The 20310-nt window shown below is 40.5% G+C and overlaps 1 protein-coding gene across 1 annotated transcript in view; it reads right to left on the bottom strand.

The window, feature by feature from the left end:
• The window catches only part of LOC133851425 (serine/threonine-protein phosphatase PP1-like), a 28146-nt gene extending 8204 nt beyond the window's left edge, over window positions 1-19942 (bottom strand). The window contains exon 1 of the mRNA XM_062287853.1: window positions 19469-19942. Coding sequence (XP_062143837.1) covers window positions 19469-19643 — 175 coding nt within the window. The 5' untranslated portion in view covers window positions 19644-19942. The remainder of the gene's footprint in view (window positions 1-19468) is intronic.
• Window positions 19943-20310: the final 368 nt, after the last annotated feature.

The raw sequence follows: 20310 nt of genomic DNA, 5'->3' as shown, positions 1-20310 counted from the left end.
AACCCCAGAGAAGTGCAAGCCTAAAGTATGGAAAAAGAAGAACAAACTCCAAAAACTCAAAGAAATTAGAAACAAGCAATCTAATCAACGCTACTATCCATGTATAAAGGGATTGGAACAACAAATTCTTTAACTCTAACATCACCATCTCACGATCTTAAAAGCTCATTGCGTTCTTTTCTCTCCAAATACACCACATTAAACATAAAGGAACCAACTTCCACAATTCCAAAACATTGTGTTGTCCCAATTGTCCCCTCTAACACACCGACAAATCTCTCACCCTTCAAGGCATAACCCATAGAACCCCAAACAACTAAAAAAATGAGCTTCATAATTCTCTTGCAACCTCACAATGAAGAAGAAGATAATCAACAGATTCCCCACTTTTCTTACATATACAACGCCAATCCATCATAATAACAAGCCTCTTTCATAAATTATCCAAAGTTAAAATTTTTCCTAAAGCAGCCATCCACGCAAAGAACGCCTCTCGAGGGAGCCTTAACTTCCGAATACTTTTCCAAGGAAACGGGAAACTCACCGGAGGAGATAACACATGATAGTAAACTTCACTTCAAACGATTTCCTTTTAGAAGGAATCCAACACATTTAATTCTAACCACCTTGCCTTTCTCTTTGGGAAAATAACTCAAAGAAATCAAAGACCACTTCCACCTCCCAATCATGCATAGGTCTTGTAAATAAAATATTTTCAATGAATGTTTCAATTCCAAAACTGCATACAATCCGCCACTAACGCATCCTTACAATGAGTAATAGCGAATAATTCCGGAAAAGAGAATTTTAAAGGCTGCTCCCCATACCATGAATCATCCAAAACCACATCATAGATCCATCTCCCACCTCATACTTCACAAATTTAGAAAAACCTTCCCACCCCCTCCTTTTACTTTTCCCCGCTCCCACACCATAGGGCCCGCAACCTCCTTAGAACACTAACCTCCCCCCAAACTCTCACATTTAGCATCCACCACCGATCTCCATAGAGCCTCCCTCTTCGTAACATACCGCCACAACCACTGACCCAAAAGAGCTCGGTTAAACTGAATCATATTCTTCAACCCCAAACCCCCTAAGATGATTGGAGTACATATTTTCGACCACTTCACCAAATGAAACTTAAACTCTTCACCAATACCCCAAAAAAAAATCCCTCTAAGGTTTTTCCAATCTATTAGCCACCCCTACCGGAATAAGGAAAAGGGTCAAATAATACATTGGTAAATTCAAGAGACTAACTTTTATCAAAGTCAACTTGCATCCCTTGATGGATAAAGCCTCTTCCAACCTGCCGACCGATGTCCCATCTTCTCAATAATGTCATTCCAAATGGTAGAAGCCTTGTAAGGAGCTCCCAGAGAAAGACCCAAATACTTCATTGCCAATGAAGCCACTCAAAACCTAAGAATGGTTGTCAACCCTTCTACATCACCCACATTGCCTATAAGAACAATCTCTTAGTTGGATAAGTTTATCTTCAACCCCAACACCACTTCAAAACATAAGAATAGACACCGTAAATTACGAAGTTGTTCACAAATAGGCTCACAAAAGAACAAAGTATCATCTACAAACAACAAATGAAATACTATCATCTCCTCATGATTCCTCACGCCCAACAAAAATTCTGAAAAGAGCCCATTATCCACAATTGCAGAAATCATCCTACTTAATACCTCCATAAAAACACAAACAATAAAGGAGATAACGAGTTCCCCTGTTGTAATCCACGCGAACTAGGGGTGTACATGCGGGGGGATATTAACCGCACGTGTCCGCTATCCACACTGCAGATGTGGATAGCAAAAATCAATATCCGCAAGTGTGGATGTAGATAACGGTTTTAGGGTTTGCAGATGCGGATAATAACAACTCTTTATATCTAATATTTACTTTTTTATATTTTTATATATATTCCACTTATGAATGTGTAATATTTAGACAATTTCTATTTTTATGTTATGAATTTATAATATTTATTTATTATTTTTTTTTTTTTTTATGTTGGATTTGTAATTTATGTTTTTTATGTTTGCTAGCTTGATTGTTATGTTCATTGAATCATGGACAAAAAAACATAAAGGTGTTTTTTTGTGAGTATTGATTATCATGAATATTTTGAGGTTGTATCCATTATCGCCTTTTTCTCGGTTCTACATATATTTTTTTTTTTTATAAGTAAGAAGATTTTATTAAAAAAGCGTAAAGCGCCCTAAGTACACAAGAAGTATACAGAGGAACAACTCAGCTAGCCCACAAAAACAAAGGAAAACCCAAAAACAAAGAGAGGCCCCAAAAACCCAAAGGTAAGCCCCCAACATACACCCAAGAAACAAAAGAAGCTCCCCAAATACAAAAACAACCCCTACCAAGCAATCCAAACACCCAACAATAACCCAACAAACAAAAGAAGCTCCCCAAATACAAAAACAACCCCTACCAAGCACCCAAACCTACCCCGAAAGCCCCCAAACTAAGACTCCCTACATCATGAGAGCTTTTCCTTTCCCACGCTTGGAGGAAGTGCTAGCATCGCCATAATTGATAGAGCTCTTCAAATTCAGGAGCTCCCTCTTGCCTTTTGTCTTTTGGCGAGCAATCATTTTGTCCCGATGGATATCTTCTTCCAAGGCATCCAAAATAGCCAAAGACTCCTCATCTTGAACACCATCCATCTCCCAGTCCAATGGTAACCCTTCCCAAAAATCGTCCTTCTCCCAAACAGCAAGCTCCCCATTTAGATCAAAACCACCAGGCCAATTCCGAGAAGGAGAAAATCCATTGCCCTCTACGGGTGGAGGACAGCTTGGGGGGGAGGGAAGACTTCCCACTCCAACATCCTTGACCACCCGAGACGGAGGGTTGAGGAACCCCTTCCGAAGGAAGCTTTTCTTCTCTGAACCCGCAAACTTCTTCATTGGAGGCTCTGTAACTGAACCCTTCCATACAGACGTCTTCGAAGCTTCCAATGAGTCAGCTAGCAACACCTCGTTCCAATTCACAGAATGGCCTACCCTGAGATCTCTAGCCTTTCTGTAGTATCTCTGGAAAGGCTTGGAAGGTTGCAAAACAGGAAAAGAACGGATCTTCTCTCCCAACACAACCGCGCCTGATGGAGAAGGAAAATCGGCCATCCCAGTACCAGCCCCGACTGAAGAGTATGGAAGAGAGGCGTGAACAGAATCCACTTTAGACCTAACCGGAATCGGTGCGACGTCCATGGACGCCGGAGGTAGCAAATCCAAAGCCGGCGAAGGGTGGAAAGCGAAAGGGGAGGGAGACATGGCGGGAACAACCGCCGGAAACGACCCACATCCAAAACTTGGCACCTCCTGACCCAACCCATAATCTGCCGCCGTCGATATCTCTGGCCGAAGAAAACTCCCACGAACGGCCGTCGAAGTCGCACCCAACAAACCTTTCGGCTGCTGCAAAACTTTAGGTTTAGGTCTTGGTCTCAGAGTGAACCGACCCAAACGAAGGCCTTTACGAAAAAGGCCCTTCCTAGACCCAGAGGACCGCCCCAACCTTCTCCCAAAAACCCGGCCCAAAGCCAAATATAAACTAACGAGCAAGTTTCTCCACGTGTGCAAGTTCAAATTCCAAAAAAAACCCCTATCTGGAAATGCCCCACCTCATGCAGAGAAACTCGGATGACGAAGCTGCTTACCCATCGGAAGAGGTTTGTCCAAATCCAACGGACCATCCGGAGGGGTCACCTTCACAGGGAAAGGCGTCACCTTTGCTGCCGGCACCAGAGCCGAACTCACCACTGTCACATATGAAGGCCCCGACCTATCGACAGAACAGCCCAGCGTTTCCCCTTCCTTCTTCCCACCCAGACTGTCCGTCGCAACCGAGGACCACCTCCCACAACCCACCACAGCAGAGAGAAAGGCAGAAATCTTACTCAACTCCCCGGAAAACTTGCGCCAGCCCCAACCTCCGCGACCCTCCGGGATCAGAACGAAACCTCTCCGACCTCCCAACCCAAACACCGCCGCCTCTAAGAACTGGCCGTCTTTGTTGCCACCTCTCCGAGCAATCAACAACTTCGGACCTTCCCTGTAAGACTTGATAAACTCTTGTTCTCCAGGAAAGCCCAAAAGTGTTTTCATCGTCGAAGCAAGCCATGCAGAACAATGGGAGCTCAGAACGACCGCTCCATGGAAGCCCTGACGCTTCTCCTCCACCCGCACCACCGACGCCCCCTCCAAGACCGAAAGGACAAAGGATTTTGACTCCACAAGGAATATCCTCTCCATTACGGCACTCTCTACATATTTTGTGTTGCATTATATTTTCAAAATAAGCCCAAAAGACAAAAAATAAACCAAAATTATTTTTAAAAGTGTTTAAAATAGGCCCATTACCTATTTGCGGATAGCGGATAATAATTGTACTTAATAAATGTGCGGGATGCAGATAGTAAAAAAATTATGCGGATATTTAAAAGTGATATCCGCATTTTGCGGATGCATGTGCCGATATTGTAAATAACTGTGCAGATATCCACATGTACACCCCTAAAGTGAACTACAAAAAAATACCAGATGGAGACCCATTAATGAGAATGGAAAACCGCATTGTAGATATACATTGTATCCAAATTCACCATCTCTCCCCAAAGCCACATCTCTTCAACAAGAATAATAGAAACTCTCAGTTTACTTGATAATAGGCCTTCTCCAAATCCAATTTACACAATACTCTCGGTTCCCCAGATCGAAATCTAACTATCCAAACATTCATTCCCCACAACAACTATATTGATAATCCCACCAATTCTAATTTCTCTACTAAAACATTTCCAAAAACAGAAAAAGGAAAAGGATATTTTCCCTTCCTAAGCTAGCTTTTTCCATTTTTCCTCTGTGAATTATTCAAAAGGATTGTCGCCGACTCCAAGCATTATTGCAACATGCCACCTGAAAAACTTTTAATAATAAAAATGTAAATAACTCAACTCAACTAAGTGCAAATTCCAAATAATTGAGGTCGGCTACCTGAATCCTTTTTTGCCACTCACCCCCATGTAAGGTGTATCCTCTGTTACATGTTTAGCAATCATGACAAACCATGTCAATTTTTAGCCTCCCCTAGACTTTTCTGGTCCAACTTATTTACCAATCTTTTGAGACAATTAAATAGATCCAGTAAATAATTAATATAGTTAAACTTCATGATATGAAAACATAGTTTTTTATAAGTAATCGGATATCAAAACATAGTTTGTTCAGAATTGTATCTCAAGCCACTTTCAAGATGTCATCTAGTGTCTTGATTGTTGATAATTGGAAAATCTAGGGGTTCATGCTATAAATTAACATTTTAGTACCATGAGAAAGATTAATTCATTGTGCTCTCACATCACACGGTTTCACTATCACATCAACTTTCTTTCTTTTTTCATAAACAAAGGGAGGTTTTAAAGCATCAAAAAATGTAGCATACTAATGCAAGCCAGAAATAATACAAAACCAAAAGCTATGAAAACAATGAGCTCAAGACCAGAGCTCTATTATCCCTCTCTCTAAGTCAAACAAGACGATGGCTTTCAAAATAATCGTACTCCTTCTCCAAAACCTACCTTTCCAACAAGCAAACGACTAACCATCAATTTAGCCATACAGAATATCAAAAACAACCAAATACCCTTAGCACTAGAACTATTCCGAAGGATGCCCCTAAATTGGTAGATTATATTAAGAAAATAGTTATAAAATATTGCATATTCAATCTAATACTCGAGAATTTTAGTTTACATGACGAATTAGGTGTCATGTACTCAATTATATTGGTAACATTAAAAGTAACAGTTTAGAAGAGTTATATCTCCAAAATAAACTTCATTGATTATTAAATAGCAACCAAAATGAAGTGATATAATAAAAGCTATAAGCTTTTGCATCCTCCACTTTAAAGAATTTTGCGTATACACGTGAGTGTAAAAAGATTGAATCCCAAATTAGAAAATATGCCACTAGTGTAAGTGGTTAACATACCATAGTTAGGCTCAAACCCCTAAGATTAAGCTTTTGAGTTTAGTGGTATCCAACATGCTATATTATGATCTCATTGAAAGACTCTCAAATGTGTCAATCTCCCTAACAAGTGGTATCAAATCCAATGGCTGTGTGGTAAGGTCGAGTTGCACAGACACGAACGAGGGTCCCTAGACTAGGGACAAAGGTGCTAGGTGCAACATGGACAAGAGTCCCTAGCATAAGGACCAAAGGTTTATGGCATGAGCAAAAATGAAAGCCCCCATGATAGAGACAAAGGTGCAAGGTGCAGGCATAAACGAGGTTCCCTAGAGTAAGTGGGCAAAGGCCCATGGCACTAGCACAAACGCAAAGGGCCAAAGGTGCATAGCTCGGGCAAACCCACATAGGTTACAAATGATCCTAGAGACTGCCCATAAGATTGATAAAAGCTTCCGTTTGAGGGGAGTGTAGGAATGTGGTATGGACTCACACGTGAGTGGGAGATTGTGGAGTATATGCATGTGAGTGTAAAAAGATTAAGTAACACATTGCAAAGATTGTACAAGTGTGAGTGGTTAATATAGCATAGTTGAGCTCAAACTCATAACCATAAGCTTACGCTCTTGGGTTGAGTAGTGTCCCAACATGCTATATTATTGTAAAGACCCAGAAAAAGCGCTAGCCACATCTGCACTATCACCTAAAAGGACTAGTCAATTTATAGCTTCCCTAAAATCACTTATAAAGTCCAATTTCACCTAATAAGTAACCAATGTATGACTTAACACTCATGAGTTTCTTTGTATAAACCACCCACTTTATGTGGGCTACTCTCATCTTCCCAATGTAAGACCGGAGTGTTACAAACTCCCTGCCTTAAACTCCTGACGTTGGGTCAGGGACACATCATGCGCTGATGACAGTACCACATGACGCATTACTAGGTAATTTTGAGCTTGTTTGGCAAAGAAATGTACAGAACAAAACAGAGTAATGGGGTTGTTAGTTTTGAAATTAGTAAAAAGTTATGATGTAATATAAAATAAAAAGAATTTGTATAAAAAAGAGAAAAAATTTTGTATTGTAGTGAATTTTTTTGTTTGGATAATAATAAAAAATTATTGATGTGATATATAAAGTGAAAAAAGTGGAAATGTTTTGATGTTGATTAGTAGTGGAAAATATAAAAAAAATGAAAAAAAAAAAGTACATGAACAGTGCTGTTCTGTAATTTTGCTTGACAAACAAACCCTTTGATACCATTTGCAATAACCCAGGAAAAAATGTTAGTCACATCTGCACTATCACTCCAAAAGGACAAGACAATTTGAAACCTCCCTAGAATTACTTATAAAGCCCAGTTTCACATAGTAACCAATGTAAGACTTAACACCCATGGGTTTCTTTCTATAAACCACACATTCTATGTGAGCTACTCTCATCTTCCCAACAAAGATCGGGGTGTTACAATTATGATCTTACTAAAAGACTCTCCAATGTGTCAATCTCCGTAACAAAGAGAAAACAAAATAAGCTGAACATGTCACCTCACAAATGAACCTTGCACACGTTTTTCATACTATAGGTAATGTAATGCTTAATATATAGGTATATTTTACAGGCACCAACTTGCAACTTATAATTTCCAATGCACAATCTTGCCTTTATATGCAAATAATTATGTTCCTTTATATTTTACAGAAGAATATATGTAATGGGTCTATAAATTGCAAAACAATGGTGTGGTCTGTGAGTCGTTTGTCTGTTGAGTCTAAGGACTTCGACTTGTCGGTGGTGGGTGGTTGTACTGGGATTCGGATACGAGAAAAATGCAAAGGAGTGACGAGGTCTATCCTTCTACGTAGAGATGAGGCAGTCTGGTTGGTCAAGTCGTTTGATGAGTTAGTTTCGGTTCAGGATTCTAGAGTCTTTTGGAATCAATCCGTTGCTGGCTTCCCACGTATTCTTGGACAACAATGCTCTAATAGGCATGGTTTTTTCCTGCTTATTGAAGAATATGAGGGCAGGAAGAAATATGGTTCCATTTTAGTGCCGAAAGGGAGATACGGTGAGGGTTGGGAGAGGTTTGAGGTGGAGCTCCGCCTAGCCATCAGTCATCTTCAAGCGGATCAGTCCAGGGTCACAAAGCAGATTAGTGCACCGAATGTTCTACTAGCTGGGACTAAAGCGGAGACAAGGAGGAGTTTTGCAGAGGTGTTAACTTCGACTCAGCCAGGGAATGAAGAGCTGTTTGGTCCTTCCAGTCAGCAGTTAGCAAGAATTCCAAGGTGGTTGGAAGGTTCAAAGGAAACAGAGAAGAAGGAACTTTATCAGGTGCAGGATCCGGTTAAGGATTCTCGTGCTCATGCAAAGGCTCCTGTGTGTCCGGCCCCTTCTTCGTCGATGTTTCCTCTTTCGGCGGCTCACGATAGCCTGTCCAGAGAAGTTTTTCCGGCGAAGGGGTTGAAGAAGAATCCAGCTCTGATGTCTCACGCATCGGGAAAGTCGCAGGACTCATTCCCAAGGAGAGAAGCTGCTAGGTCTGCCAACACGTCTTCCGCTGCTTCACGCAATGTCTTCTCTGGTGATAGGCTAGGGGTTCGTAGGCTAAGGGAGTCGTTGGCAGTTCTGCACGAGGAGATAGGCCTTTGTCTCACGGATCTTCTCTTGCTGGAGGAAGGACACCTGGATTTCAGTCAGAAGCAGTTTGCTTCTCACGCTGCTCCTAAGACCAAGCAGGCCTTTATGGGCTTCAAGGATACCCGGCCCATCTCCAAATCCTCTAAAATGGCCCATGATTCTAAAGGCAAAGCCCCACTGGGTTTTCCCATTAAAAAGCCCAAGTTTATTGTTAAAACTAAAGCTGGATCATGCCTAAGACCCATTCCGACCCCTGTGTTTTCTTTGCATGCTGGAGCGTCAACTTCCGCAGCACATTTGGTGCGTAAAGCCAAGGATTCCGGCGCCTCTGCATGTGGGTCTGGTCCAGATCATTCCAGTCGTGGTTTTCAACGGGTGTATCAACGCCGGAAGTCTGGAATTTCTAAGGCTATTTGGACAAGAAAACAGGGACAGGTCACGGTAGTGGGTCGGAGCGTGAGGGATGGGAAACCAGAAAATTCCCTTCGGCTGAGTATGCCTGAGGTCGTGGTGTGTGGTGAAGAAGGAGAAGATACAGCAGTGGCTATTCAGGTGGACGATGGCTCTTTGAAGGGTAACATCATTACTGAAGTAGGGGAGCAGGTTTCGGGAGTCTTGCCGGAGCTCCTGGTAACAGAATGTTCTTGTAATGAGATGGGTGCTCCTGCTGTGGGTACAAGCTCAGTGACAAAGATGATGGACATTAACAATTTGCAGATGGTGTTATGTGAACCTGTTTTAGTGGGAAATCGAGGGGAGAGCTGCCTTGGGGAAGATGCTGGTGTAACAGATGAGGGAGAAGTTCTACTGGACAGTGGTACACAGGATGTTAGAAGCGATCTCCTGTTAGAACTAGTAGAAAATAATTCTAACGAGGAGGGGGCGAGTGGTGCACCGCTGGAAATCACACCTTTGGCAGCAAAAGGGGGAGAAAAACTCAGGATATCACCTAGATGGGTGGTGGAAAAAGTTATGAGATGTTATCAGGCTATCGGATTATCTTGCGAAGGATTTGAGGACAGAATGTTAGCTATGTTTGAGGAGATAGAAGCTGCTGGAGGAAGATCCTCGGCCAGTCCTCAGACTTTGTGTCCGTTGAACAAAGAGGCAAAAGGGAAGAGAGAACTAAACAGGTTGGCTTGGTCCTTGAATTATGAGAAGAAAGGGGCTCTATCGGCTAGAGGTCGCAACAAAGGAAGGGGTTCTGTATGCAATTATGATGCCTAAACTAATTTCGTGGAATGTTAGAGGGATTAATGAGATGAAAAAAAGAGTAGAAATTAGAGGGCTTCTAAGAGAATGGAGGGCGGATATTGTTTGTTTGGTGGAGACTAAGATGACAATAATCTCAAGGGAGGTGGTGCGGAGTTTATGGGGGTGTAATCAGGTTGATTGGTGTTATTTGGGAGCCAATGGAGCATCGGGTGGGATCTTACTTATGTGGGATAGGAGAGTGGTGGAGAAATTGGAGGAATGTATAGGTAGATATACGGTTGCTTGTTCTTTCCGCAACATTGGTGATAATGTTTCTTGGGCGTTTGGGGGGGTTTATGGCCCTAATGATGACAGGGATAGGAGGGATTTATGGATTGAGTTAGCTGGATTGATGAATTGTTGGGAGGTGCCGTGGTGTATTGGGGGAGATTTTAATGTTGTTCGTTTTCCGAGTGAGAGGTCGGGCATGGCCAGTTTCTCAGCTGCTATGGAAGAATTTTCAGACTTCATCTTCATGCAGAACTTGGTGGATCTACCTCTTCAAGATGGCCAATTTACATGGTCGAATAACCACACATGGTCTAGAATTGATAGATTCTTAATTTCTGTGGAGTGGGAGGAACACTACCCCGAAGTAGTCCAAAGGAGGCTTCCAAGACTTCTGTCCGATCACTTCCCTTCGTTTTTGGATTGTGGGGCACCAAGAGGAGGAAAAAGGTCTTTTAAATTTGAGAACATGTGGCTGAATTATGAGGGCTTTGTTGAGCAAATCAATAAGTGGTGGTTGTCTTATGAGTGTTCGGGTTCTCCAAGTCACATTTTGGCGTTTAAACTGAAGGCATTGAAGACGGACTTGAAGAAATGGAATGCTGAAGTGTTTGGTGATATAGGGAAGAAGAAGAAGGAATTATTGGAGGGCATTTGTGAGCTGGATGCAGTTGATGAAGACCGAGGCCTAGAGGAGGAAGAGAAGGTTCGCAAGATAGATATGTCTAGAGAGCTGGAGAAAACTCTTCTGTGTGAGGAAATAATTTGGAGACAGAAATCCAGAGCTTTGTGGTTGAAGGAGGGGGACAAGAACACAAAATTTTTTCACAGGATGGCCAACTCGCGTCGCAAATTTAATCAAGTGGATTCTATAAGTATAGATGGTGAAATCTCCAAAGACCCAAAGGAAATTCAGGAGCATATAGTTCAATTTTTCAAAAACTTGTATGTTGAGAATTCTTCTTGGCGGCCAAGGGTAGAGGGCCTTTCTTTTCTTTCAATTGATGAAGATGAGAGTAGCTGGATAGAGAGAGGGTTTGAGGAGAAGGAGGTGTGGGAGGTCATCAGAGATTTCAATGGAGATAAGGCTTCGGGCCCCGACGGTTTCACTATGGCTTTTTTTCAGAAGTGTTGGGATATCTTAAAGCATGACATTATGGCTGTTTTTGCAGATTTTCACTCTCGAGGCAAGTTTGAAAAGAGTTTTAATGCTACTTTTGTCTCTCTGATTCCAAAGAAGAATGATGCTGTGGATGTGAGTGATTTTCGGCCTATCAGTCTTATTGGGGGAATTTATAAGATTATTTCCAAAGTCCTTGCGAACAGGTTTAAATCAGTGTTGGGTAAGATTATCTCAAACACCCAAAATGCGTTCATTGGTGGTCGACAAATTTTGGATTCAGTGCTTATTGCTAATGAATGTGTGGATAGTCAAATCCGTTCAGGGGAGGCTGGGTTGCTGTGTAAGCTGGATCTGGAAAAGGCCTATGATCATGTGAATTGGGACTTCTTACTCTACTTATTACAACGTTGTGGCTTTGGGGAGAAATGGAGAGCTTGGATTCGTTTTTGTATCTCTACGGTGAGATTCTCCATCCTTGTCAATGGAACTCCGACGGGTTTCTTTACTAGCTCTCGCGGGTTGCGACAAGGTGATCCTCTGTCGCCTTTATTATTTGTGGTGGTTATGGAGGCTTTGAGTCGGATGTTGGCTGCTGCGATGGAGCAGGGTTCGATGACAGGCTTTACTGTGGGACATAGTGAGTCAGAGGCAATAGTAGTGAATCATTTATTGTTTGCTGATGATACGTTGATTTTTTGTGGAGCGGAAGAAGAACAGATTCGACATCTGAGGTGCATTTTCCTTTGTTTTGAGGCAGTTTCGAGATTAAGGATTAATTTAGGAAAGTCAGAAATTGTTCCTATTGGTGAGGTGGAGGATGTTGAAGGGTTGGCCCATCTTATGGGTTGTAGGGTTGGATCGCTTCCTATGACATATTTGGGTATGCCTTTGGGTGCCTCTTACAAGTCCGTTCGTACTTGGAAAGGGGTGATTGAGAAAATGGAAAGGAAGCTGGCTGGTTGGAAGCGTATGTATTTGTCAAAGGGCGGTCGGTTGACTCTTATTAAGAGCACGCTGTCCAATATCCCCACGTATCTCTTGTCGCTGTTCCCTATTCCTTTGAGGGTGGCTAATCGTCTTGAAAAAATCCAGAGGGATTTCCTATGGGGTGGCATAGGGGATGAGGCCAAATTTCATTTAGTGAAATGGAACAGGATTTGTACTCCGTTGCATTCAGGTGGATTGGGAGTTCACAATCTTTCCCTGTTTATCCAAGCTCTTTTAGGTAAATGGTTGTGGAGATATGGTAGGGAGAGAGAGGCTCTATGGCGTTTGGTGATTGACGCCAAATTTGGGAGCCTAAAGGGTGGGTGGTGCTCTATTGAGGTGTCGGGTTCCTATGGAGTAGGGGTTTGGAAATATATTAGGAAAGGGTGGGAGAAGTTTTGTAATTATGTTCGGTGTGTGGTAGGGGATGGCTCATATATCAGTTTCTGGCATGATCGGTGGTGTGGGGAGATTTCTTTGAAGCTTTGTTTTCCAGTTCTGTATAGTCTTGTGAGGAACAAAGCGGCTATGGTGATAGATAATATGGCTGTTCATAATGGCAATATTCATTGGAATGTTCTCTTTACGCGGCAATTACAGGACTGGGAGTTGGAGATGGTGCTCTCTTTCTTCGAGCGGTTGTACTCCACTCCGATTCGACAAGGAGAGGGTGACAAGTTAGTTTGGAACCTCTCTTCAAGGAGCTATTTTGAAGTAAGGTCATATTATGAAGCACTTAGTCGGAAAGAAGGTCCATCATTCCCGTGGAAGAAGATATGGTGTGCTAAGGCTCCGACAAGGGTGGCGTTCTTTGTATGGACTGCAGCTTTAGGAAAAATTTTGACTCATGACAATCTACGAAAGAGGAATATTGTGGTTATTGAGTGGTGTTGTATGTGTAAAAAGAAGGGGGAGTCTATTGATCATCTGTTACTTCATTGCGACACCGCCCGTGAGCTTTGGAGTTTTGTGTTTTCTTTGTTTGGAGTTGAATGGGTCATGCCACAATCGGTGATGGGTTTGTTGACTACTTGGGGTGCTTTTCGAGGGCATGGCCTAGCAAAAAATGTTTGGCGTTTAGTTCCTCACTGTGTTTTGTGGAGCATTTGGAGGGAGCGGAATGCGAGGCTTTTTGAAGATGTCGAGACGGTAATGGTGGTTTTAAGGAAGCGTCTTCTTAACACGTTATATCTATGGATAGCTCCCCATCTTTGCCACCTAGGTGTTTCTACTTTTGTAGACTTTCTTAATTTATTAGTTGTTCCTCCTGTTTAGGGGCTCTCTTGTATACTTCCCGTGTATTAGGGTTGCGCCCCTCTGCGCTTTTTTATTGAATTTTAAATTACTTATCAAAAAAATATATGTAATTGGGCTTTGAGAAATAATTAGGAATCTTGAAATGTTGAGAACATAGATTGTTTATACATGTATCGTAAGATACGACGAACTTGCAAAACAAAGTTAACAATGCACATCATCTTGCCTATAGGGCATGATAAATTGTATTCTTAGTAATTTAAATTTTGACAACTATTGCCAAAAGTATATTTAGTTCATGATATATATGATAAATTACTCTTTATGTTCTTACTTCAGATAAAGCTACGTCACATATTCATCCCTCTATTCTAATTCGCGTACATAGTTAATAACAAATGGCCAAGGTCCCAGTAATATACTATCTTCCCTTGGAAACTTAACAATCCCACAAAAATTGGACCACAAAATTTCCAGTTATATCATGGTTAACATAATCAAGCTTCACTGATTGTACAGGAGTCTATGAAGCTTTGCTTGCCTGAAAGCACAAAATCAAATTCTTTTATTTGCTGATAAACAAGGACCAGCAAACAAAAAGCTAAAATCTTCTCTTCTCATAATTAGAACTATAACAATTTCCTTGATTTACTAATCCAAGCTTCCTTCTTTCATATATAACCACCAATAACATCACAACACTAGTAATTAGATGATTTAAGAAATACTACAATGAATTCTTCAGTTTTAATCTCAAAGTGGAACTGTTTTTTTTTTTTTTATATAAGTAAATTTAGTCTTATTGAAAGCGTAAGGTGCCCCCAAAATACACTGAAGTATACAACTAGGAATAGAAAAACGAATAAGAAAATCAGCATAACTAATCGACAGTGAGGACAAAAAAGCCATCGTCCAAAGATACAGAGTATGAAAGAACGAAGCTAAAATATCGTCAATGGAACTCTCTAAATCCTCAAAACACCTAAGATTTCTTTCCTTCCAAACACACCAAAAAATGCAAATTGGCAACATCTTCCAAATCGCAACACTCCTCAGCCTTCCAGACTTCCACCAACATACAAGTCAATAACTCTTCTAGGCATAACCCAAGACATACCAAAACGAGTAAAAATGTGATTCCACAGAGAGGAAGCCACATCACAGTGAAGAACAAGGTGGCCCATTGATTCCCCATCTCTCTTACACAAACAACATCTATCCATAATGATGATATGCCTCTTCATGAGATTATCCATAGTAAGGATCTTGCATAGGGCTGCCGACCACAAAAAAAAAAAAAAAAAACCCGCCCTTGAAGGAGCTTGAGTGTACAACACACTCTTTCAAGGGAAGCGTCTACCTTCAGAGTAGGCCAAGGAGCTAAAGAAGGACTTAACCTTGAACAATCCTTTCTTGAAAGAGACCCACCAGAGCCTATCTGCACGATCACTACTCACCATGGCTGAGTGCAACACCTGGAAGAAGGAAGCAAAGACATTCACTTCCCAATCATGCGCCTCTAACAAAGCTCACGTTCCACTGAGTATAACCGCCCAAAATCTCCATATTATCTGCAATTGAGGCATCCTTCACACGAGAAATACCTAAGAAATCAGGAAAAACTTCCTTCAGAACCGTATCCCCGCACCTCAGATACTACCAAAATTTTGTCCTCACCCCATCCCCCACCTCAAATCTAGCAAAACCAAAGAAAGTCTCCCACCCTTTCCTGATGTTCTTCCACAACCCCACTCCAAAGGCACCTACAAGCTCAAGGGAGCACCACCCACCCCACAAACTGCCAAACTTGGAGTCCATCGCAACTCTCCACCAAGCATCTCTCTCAATTCCAAACCGCCACAACCATTTACCTAACAAAGCGCGGTTGAACATCAACAAGTTCCTAATACCCAACCCCCCTTATGAAATTGGGGTACAGACTTTCGACCAACTCACCAAGTGATATTTAAACTCTTCACCAATCCCACCCCATAGAAAATCCCGTTGTAACTTCTCAATGCGAGCAGCAACACTCCCCGGGATAGGGAACAGAGACAAATAATACATAGGTAAATTGGTGAGGGTACTCTTAATAAGGGTGACTCTACCACCCTTGGAGAGGTATAACATTTTCCAACTAGCCAATCGATGCTCTATTTTCTTGATTACCCCGTCGCAAATATGAGTGGACTTATAGGAGGCCCCCAAAGTAAAACCAAGATACTTCACCGGCAAGGAGGCAACCCCACACCCTAGTGGAATTGTTTATCACTCTCACAATGTATTTCAAGAAAGAAATCAGTAGCAACAACATTTTTAAATACAAATATTAGTTGAGGCCATTAGAGCATCAAAGCCCGAAGAAAGATAATGATAATTTTCTTTGACCTCAAAAAATATTGCTACCTCTAATTAAATAAAAGGAAAAGAAAGGGAGCCTACCACATTATGGCATAGAGTAAGGCTCTTGGAGTACAGCATTGCCCTATTCGAAAGAGACAAGAAAACCAGAGCACGGTGTACTAAGTAGTTATCGCAAAGCCTCCCTAGCATAAAGCAATCATTTTGGGCAGACCACAACCAAACATAGAACCTAGTCTGGTATCCTTTTCCCATGATCTAATTTTTGCATCACTTTATTAGTTACAACAGCAATTCAAATATTACCAAGGAATAATCACCTACACCCTCCCATTACAAATTAAAGTGTATGAAATAGAAATCAATTATGAAACATTACTACCAGATTAAAGTGTCTTCAATTGGCTTACAAGTCAAGACTCACATAGTCTCTAATTTTATCAAATTGAAATTTACAACCCAATCAATAAAAAACTTGACCACTGAACAAAATATTTTTTTGGTAAGTTATCAATATGGCTACAGTACATTGCTTTTGCCTCTTCTTTCCAGTAGATAATAAACTGTATTAAAGGACAGTATTAAACAATGGGCATTCTTCAGGAAGATATTACAATTTTATTTTCTTATGAAAGTAGGAAATGTAACTAATTGCGAACCAGTGGTATTCTGCCAAATCAGCAATGCAAAAAGATTGGAACACACTATTGATGATCTCACTTAATAGATTGCAAGAAAAGGGCTAAGATGAAGATTAATAGTTTTGACTAAATCAGGAAGCAAAATGTACACAATATACAGACACACAAGCAAAATGTACAAAAGACCATGGAGCAAACAAGAAGTAATATGCATCTGGTAAAAAGAAAATATGGCTAGCAATTAAACTCCCGGTGTCTGGAAAAGTCAGTACTACATAAAACCTTATCAGGAATAGATAAGTGAACAACAAGATAAATAACTAAAACAACAAAACAATCACACTCTCCAGATCATTAAACAGTCCTAGTTATTGTCTACTTGTGAGAAGTAATGACTTGGAAAAAAGGGTAAAAGAAGAAACTTCATTTGCAATTGCTCCTAAAACTCCATACCATGGCAATTATAGCTATGCAGTTGTTGCAATCACCACTGAACAGAATATCATTGCAGCAAATCAATAAAAAGCTACCATGTTAACATCCAAGACAAGTTTGATTGCTGGGGTAGAATCTCAGAATATTTTGGCTTTCAAGCTTGCTCATATAGTGAACATTGGATGAAGAAGGATTGGAGGAGGTCTGTTTCACAGAATGAGTAGGGGAGGAGGCGGCAAAAGAAGCAGTGGATTCAGTCATAATGATGATCGGAAAAAAAAAATGGAGACGTTAGTCTATGGGTGCTCTGATACCATGTAGAATTTCAGAATATTTTGGCTTTCAAGCTTGCTCATCTAGTGAGTGTATACTGAATTATATATAGAACTTACAAGATAGTATTATTTTCACGATAAGTCTCAGCTTCTAGTATTCTAATCTAACACAAACTCTTAGATAGAATTCTAATTACAAGTAAACCTCCTCTAGATAACTTTATCCTTATCAACCAGTTGTGTTATCAACACTCACTAGGAGGTTTGATCAACCGGGAGTCTATCAGCACACTCACTAGGATTCTTAAGAGATTGAATCACACTAGGAGTGTGTTGTGCCCTAATAGCTGGGTATCACGAAGAGCTAGCACTATGGTCAGGCTAAATCATTGTTCTGGAAAACAGGTCATGTTCCTGATCAGAAATATAGCGAAGTCACATTTCCTATTCTTTTCCCCAGACCCCACTACTAAAGAAGATGTTCACTTCTTAAAATATCCCATATATGCAGGCAGGAACAGAGGAAGGGGTCAGATTTATCCCAACGGTAACAAGAGTAGCAATAATTTTTATAATGCTAGAGCAGAGGGTATAGTAGGCAAATTTTTGGAGAAGGTATAGTAAGCAAAATTATACAAAAGAAAAAGGAGGTTATAAAAATAAACATAGTGGATGCGTCAAATGGACGTCAAGTGGTTTATATCATTCCCCTGGGACCAGAACTTCTTGTTTCAGAGGGCTGATAAAATCACTTGTGTTATGTTTATACAACAAAATCATATCTGCTGCTCTTGATTCAACTCAATTTCTATGCTAATATATCATCTCTCATGTATCCTAATGGTTTACATAACTAAACCATGCAAGTAAAAGGCTCTCACTAATTGCCGATTCAAACTTTAAAGTCAACCTATTATACATCAAGGCAGTATCACAAATGGAAACAAAGCACAGCGTACATGATCCAAAACCCAATCCAAATAATGGCCAATAAAGAATTTGGTGGTGTTTGGTAAAGATTGTTGAGTTGATTTTTTTTTTTTTTTTTTTAAGTAATTGTAAGAAGTGATTGGTGTGATATAAAGTATAAAGAATTTTTATGGGAAAGTGAAAAAAAAATTGTCTTATAGTGGATTTTTTTTATTTGAATAGTAATAAAAAAATTATTGATATGATATAAAAAGTGAAAAAAGTTAGAATGTTTTGAAGTTGATTGTTTTTGGGAAAAATGAAAATAAAGGAAGAGAATTAACAAACACCCCCTTTATGTATTTAGTAATATAACACATAATTGTTAATTATATCAAAATACAAATGTCAACTCTCAAAGCCCTTCCGAGCTAAGCGATTCACCCACACAGGCTACGATTATTACACAGATTCATTACAACTAAACAAATGAAATGTCAACTATCACTCAGATTGAATTACTAACTGGGGGAAAAAAATGACAGTGTTCATTCCGAATTAAATAATTTAATCCAAACCTAGAACACATTTTCAACCAGAAACAAACATTAACGTAAAAGATAAACAGAGTACACTCCAATTTAAGCAACTTAATCCGTAGACATAACATAATATCGTCCATGTATAAAAACATGTAAAATTGTACACACACAACTACACAAGTAACTCGCACGAGTTTTTGCAAACTAACTCGAAAATGAACATGGCAATTTTCAATTAAGCAATCAAACTCATTAGCACACAAACAACACCACGAAAACTGCCACTACATAGTAAAGCAGTTAAATTATTCCCTACATTAAAAACTCAAAGAAGAATCACAGAATTACTTAACAATATCTAATTAAGCAATTATATCCAAAAGAGAAAATTAATCACAAGAACCAAGTGCGCTTAACATAAAATAGTGAATTCTGAATGGTTTCATCAGAGTAGAAACTTGGTCTCCCAGAATTTCAGGTAAGAATGCTTTAAATGAAGAAATCAAATCAAGCCCAGCCGACAGCAACCAAATGGGCTTCGCTTAGACAAACAAAATTCTTTCGCGGAAGCACAAACAAAGACTCAAAAAAAAACCAAGTAAAAAAAGCTCCAACTCAATCAAATAAGCATACCCACAGCAAAGAAACGACAAAAAGGAGACCGGATTCTCAAATTTCAAGACAAGTATCCCAGAAATGAACCAATCAAATCAAACCCAAAACATAAACTCATAAAGTTTAATAAATTAAAAGCAAATTTATGAAAATAAAACTAAACCTAAAAAGTGGGTTTTGCATCAAGTACCACAAATCTTGATGGGTGCCGCAAGCTCCAACAAATTGGGCTGTTGCAAGAAAATCTCTCTAGAAACAACGCAGAGATGTCGGATCTCCGACTCCGAGAGCTGGACCTGCTTGCCCGGTCGGCCTCGGACTTCCATAAGCCGGTTGATTATGTCGTCGAGCAGCGATTGGTCCATTCCTCCTTGGCCAGGAAGGAAAAAAGTCAACGGTTCTATTGGACGTGACTGAAACAGCGAAAATCTGAGATTGTTGAAACGGGAGAGAGGGAGTGAGCAGGGAATAACAGCATGCCTTGGTGGGAGAGATGTCGTTTCGTCAGGAGAAGGACGTCGTTACACAATTTGACAGAATTAGAGACATTCCCCTTTGGGAGTTGAACGGAGAAAGTGGAAAAATTGCTTTACAGCTGAGTGTGGGTTTAGAGAGAGAGAGAGAGAGTCTCTACAAATACGATGGTCGACGGAAGACGGAAAGGGTGCAGCACACTTTTTGACCTATTTTTATTTCTTTTCTTTTTTTTTTGTAAGTTATTTTTAATATTTTTATTTCCTACCTCAAGGTATCCCAATTTTGTAAGAGAGCTCATTTTATATGGTCATGGCATAAAAGAAGAGTTTTTTGCCCAGCACAAGCACTCCAAAGCACTATAGGGTGAAAAGGCTCAGTCACACCAAATTCATACATCCAACCCGCTAAAACCCCATTCACATTTCCCATCACCACCTCCCCAACCCAACCTACCACTGCTGCCACCACAATCGCAGTCACCACAAATGGGCTGGCCAGTAGAGTCGGAGTCAACCTGGGCCGACTGTGAGTGACAACCCTGCCGACAGTGAGTGA

Source organism: Alnus glutinosa, chromosome 12, assembly GCF_958979055.1.
Source record: "Alnus glutinosa chromosome 12, dhAlnGlut1.1, whole genome shotgun sequence".
NCBI classification, from domain to species: Eukaryota; Viridiplantae; Streptophyta; class Magnoliopsida; order Fagales; family Betulaceae; genus Alnus; species Alnus glutinosa.
This window is presented reverse-complemented; position numbering and strand designations above follow the sequence as displayed.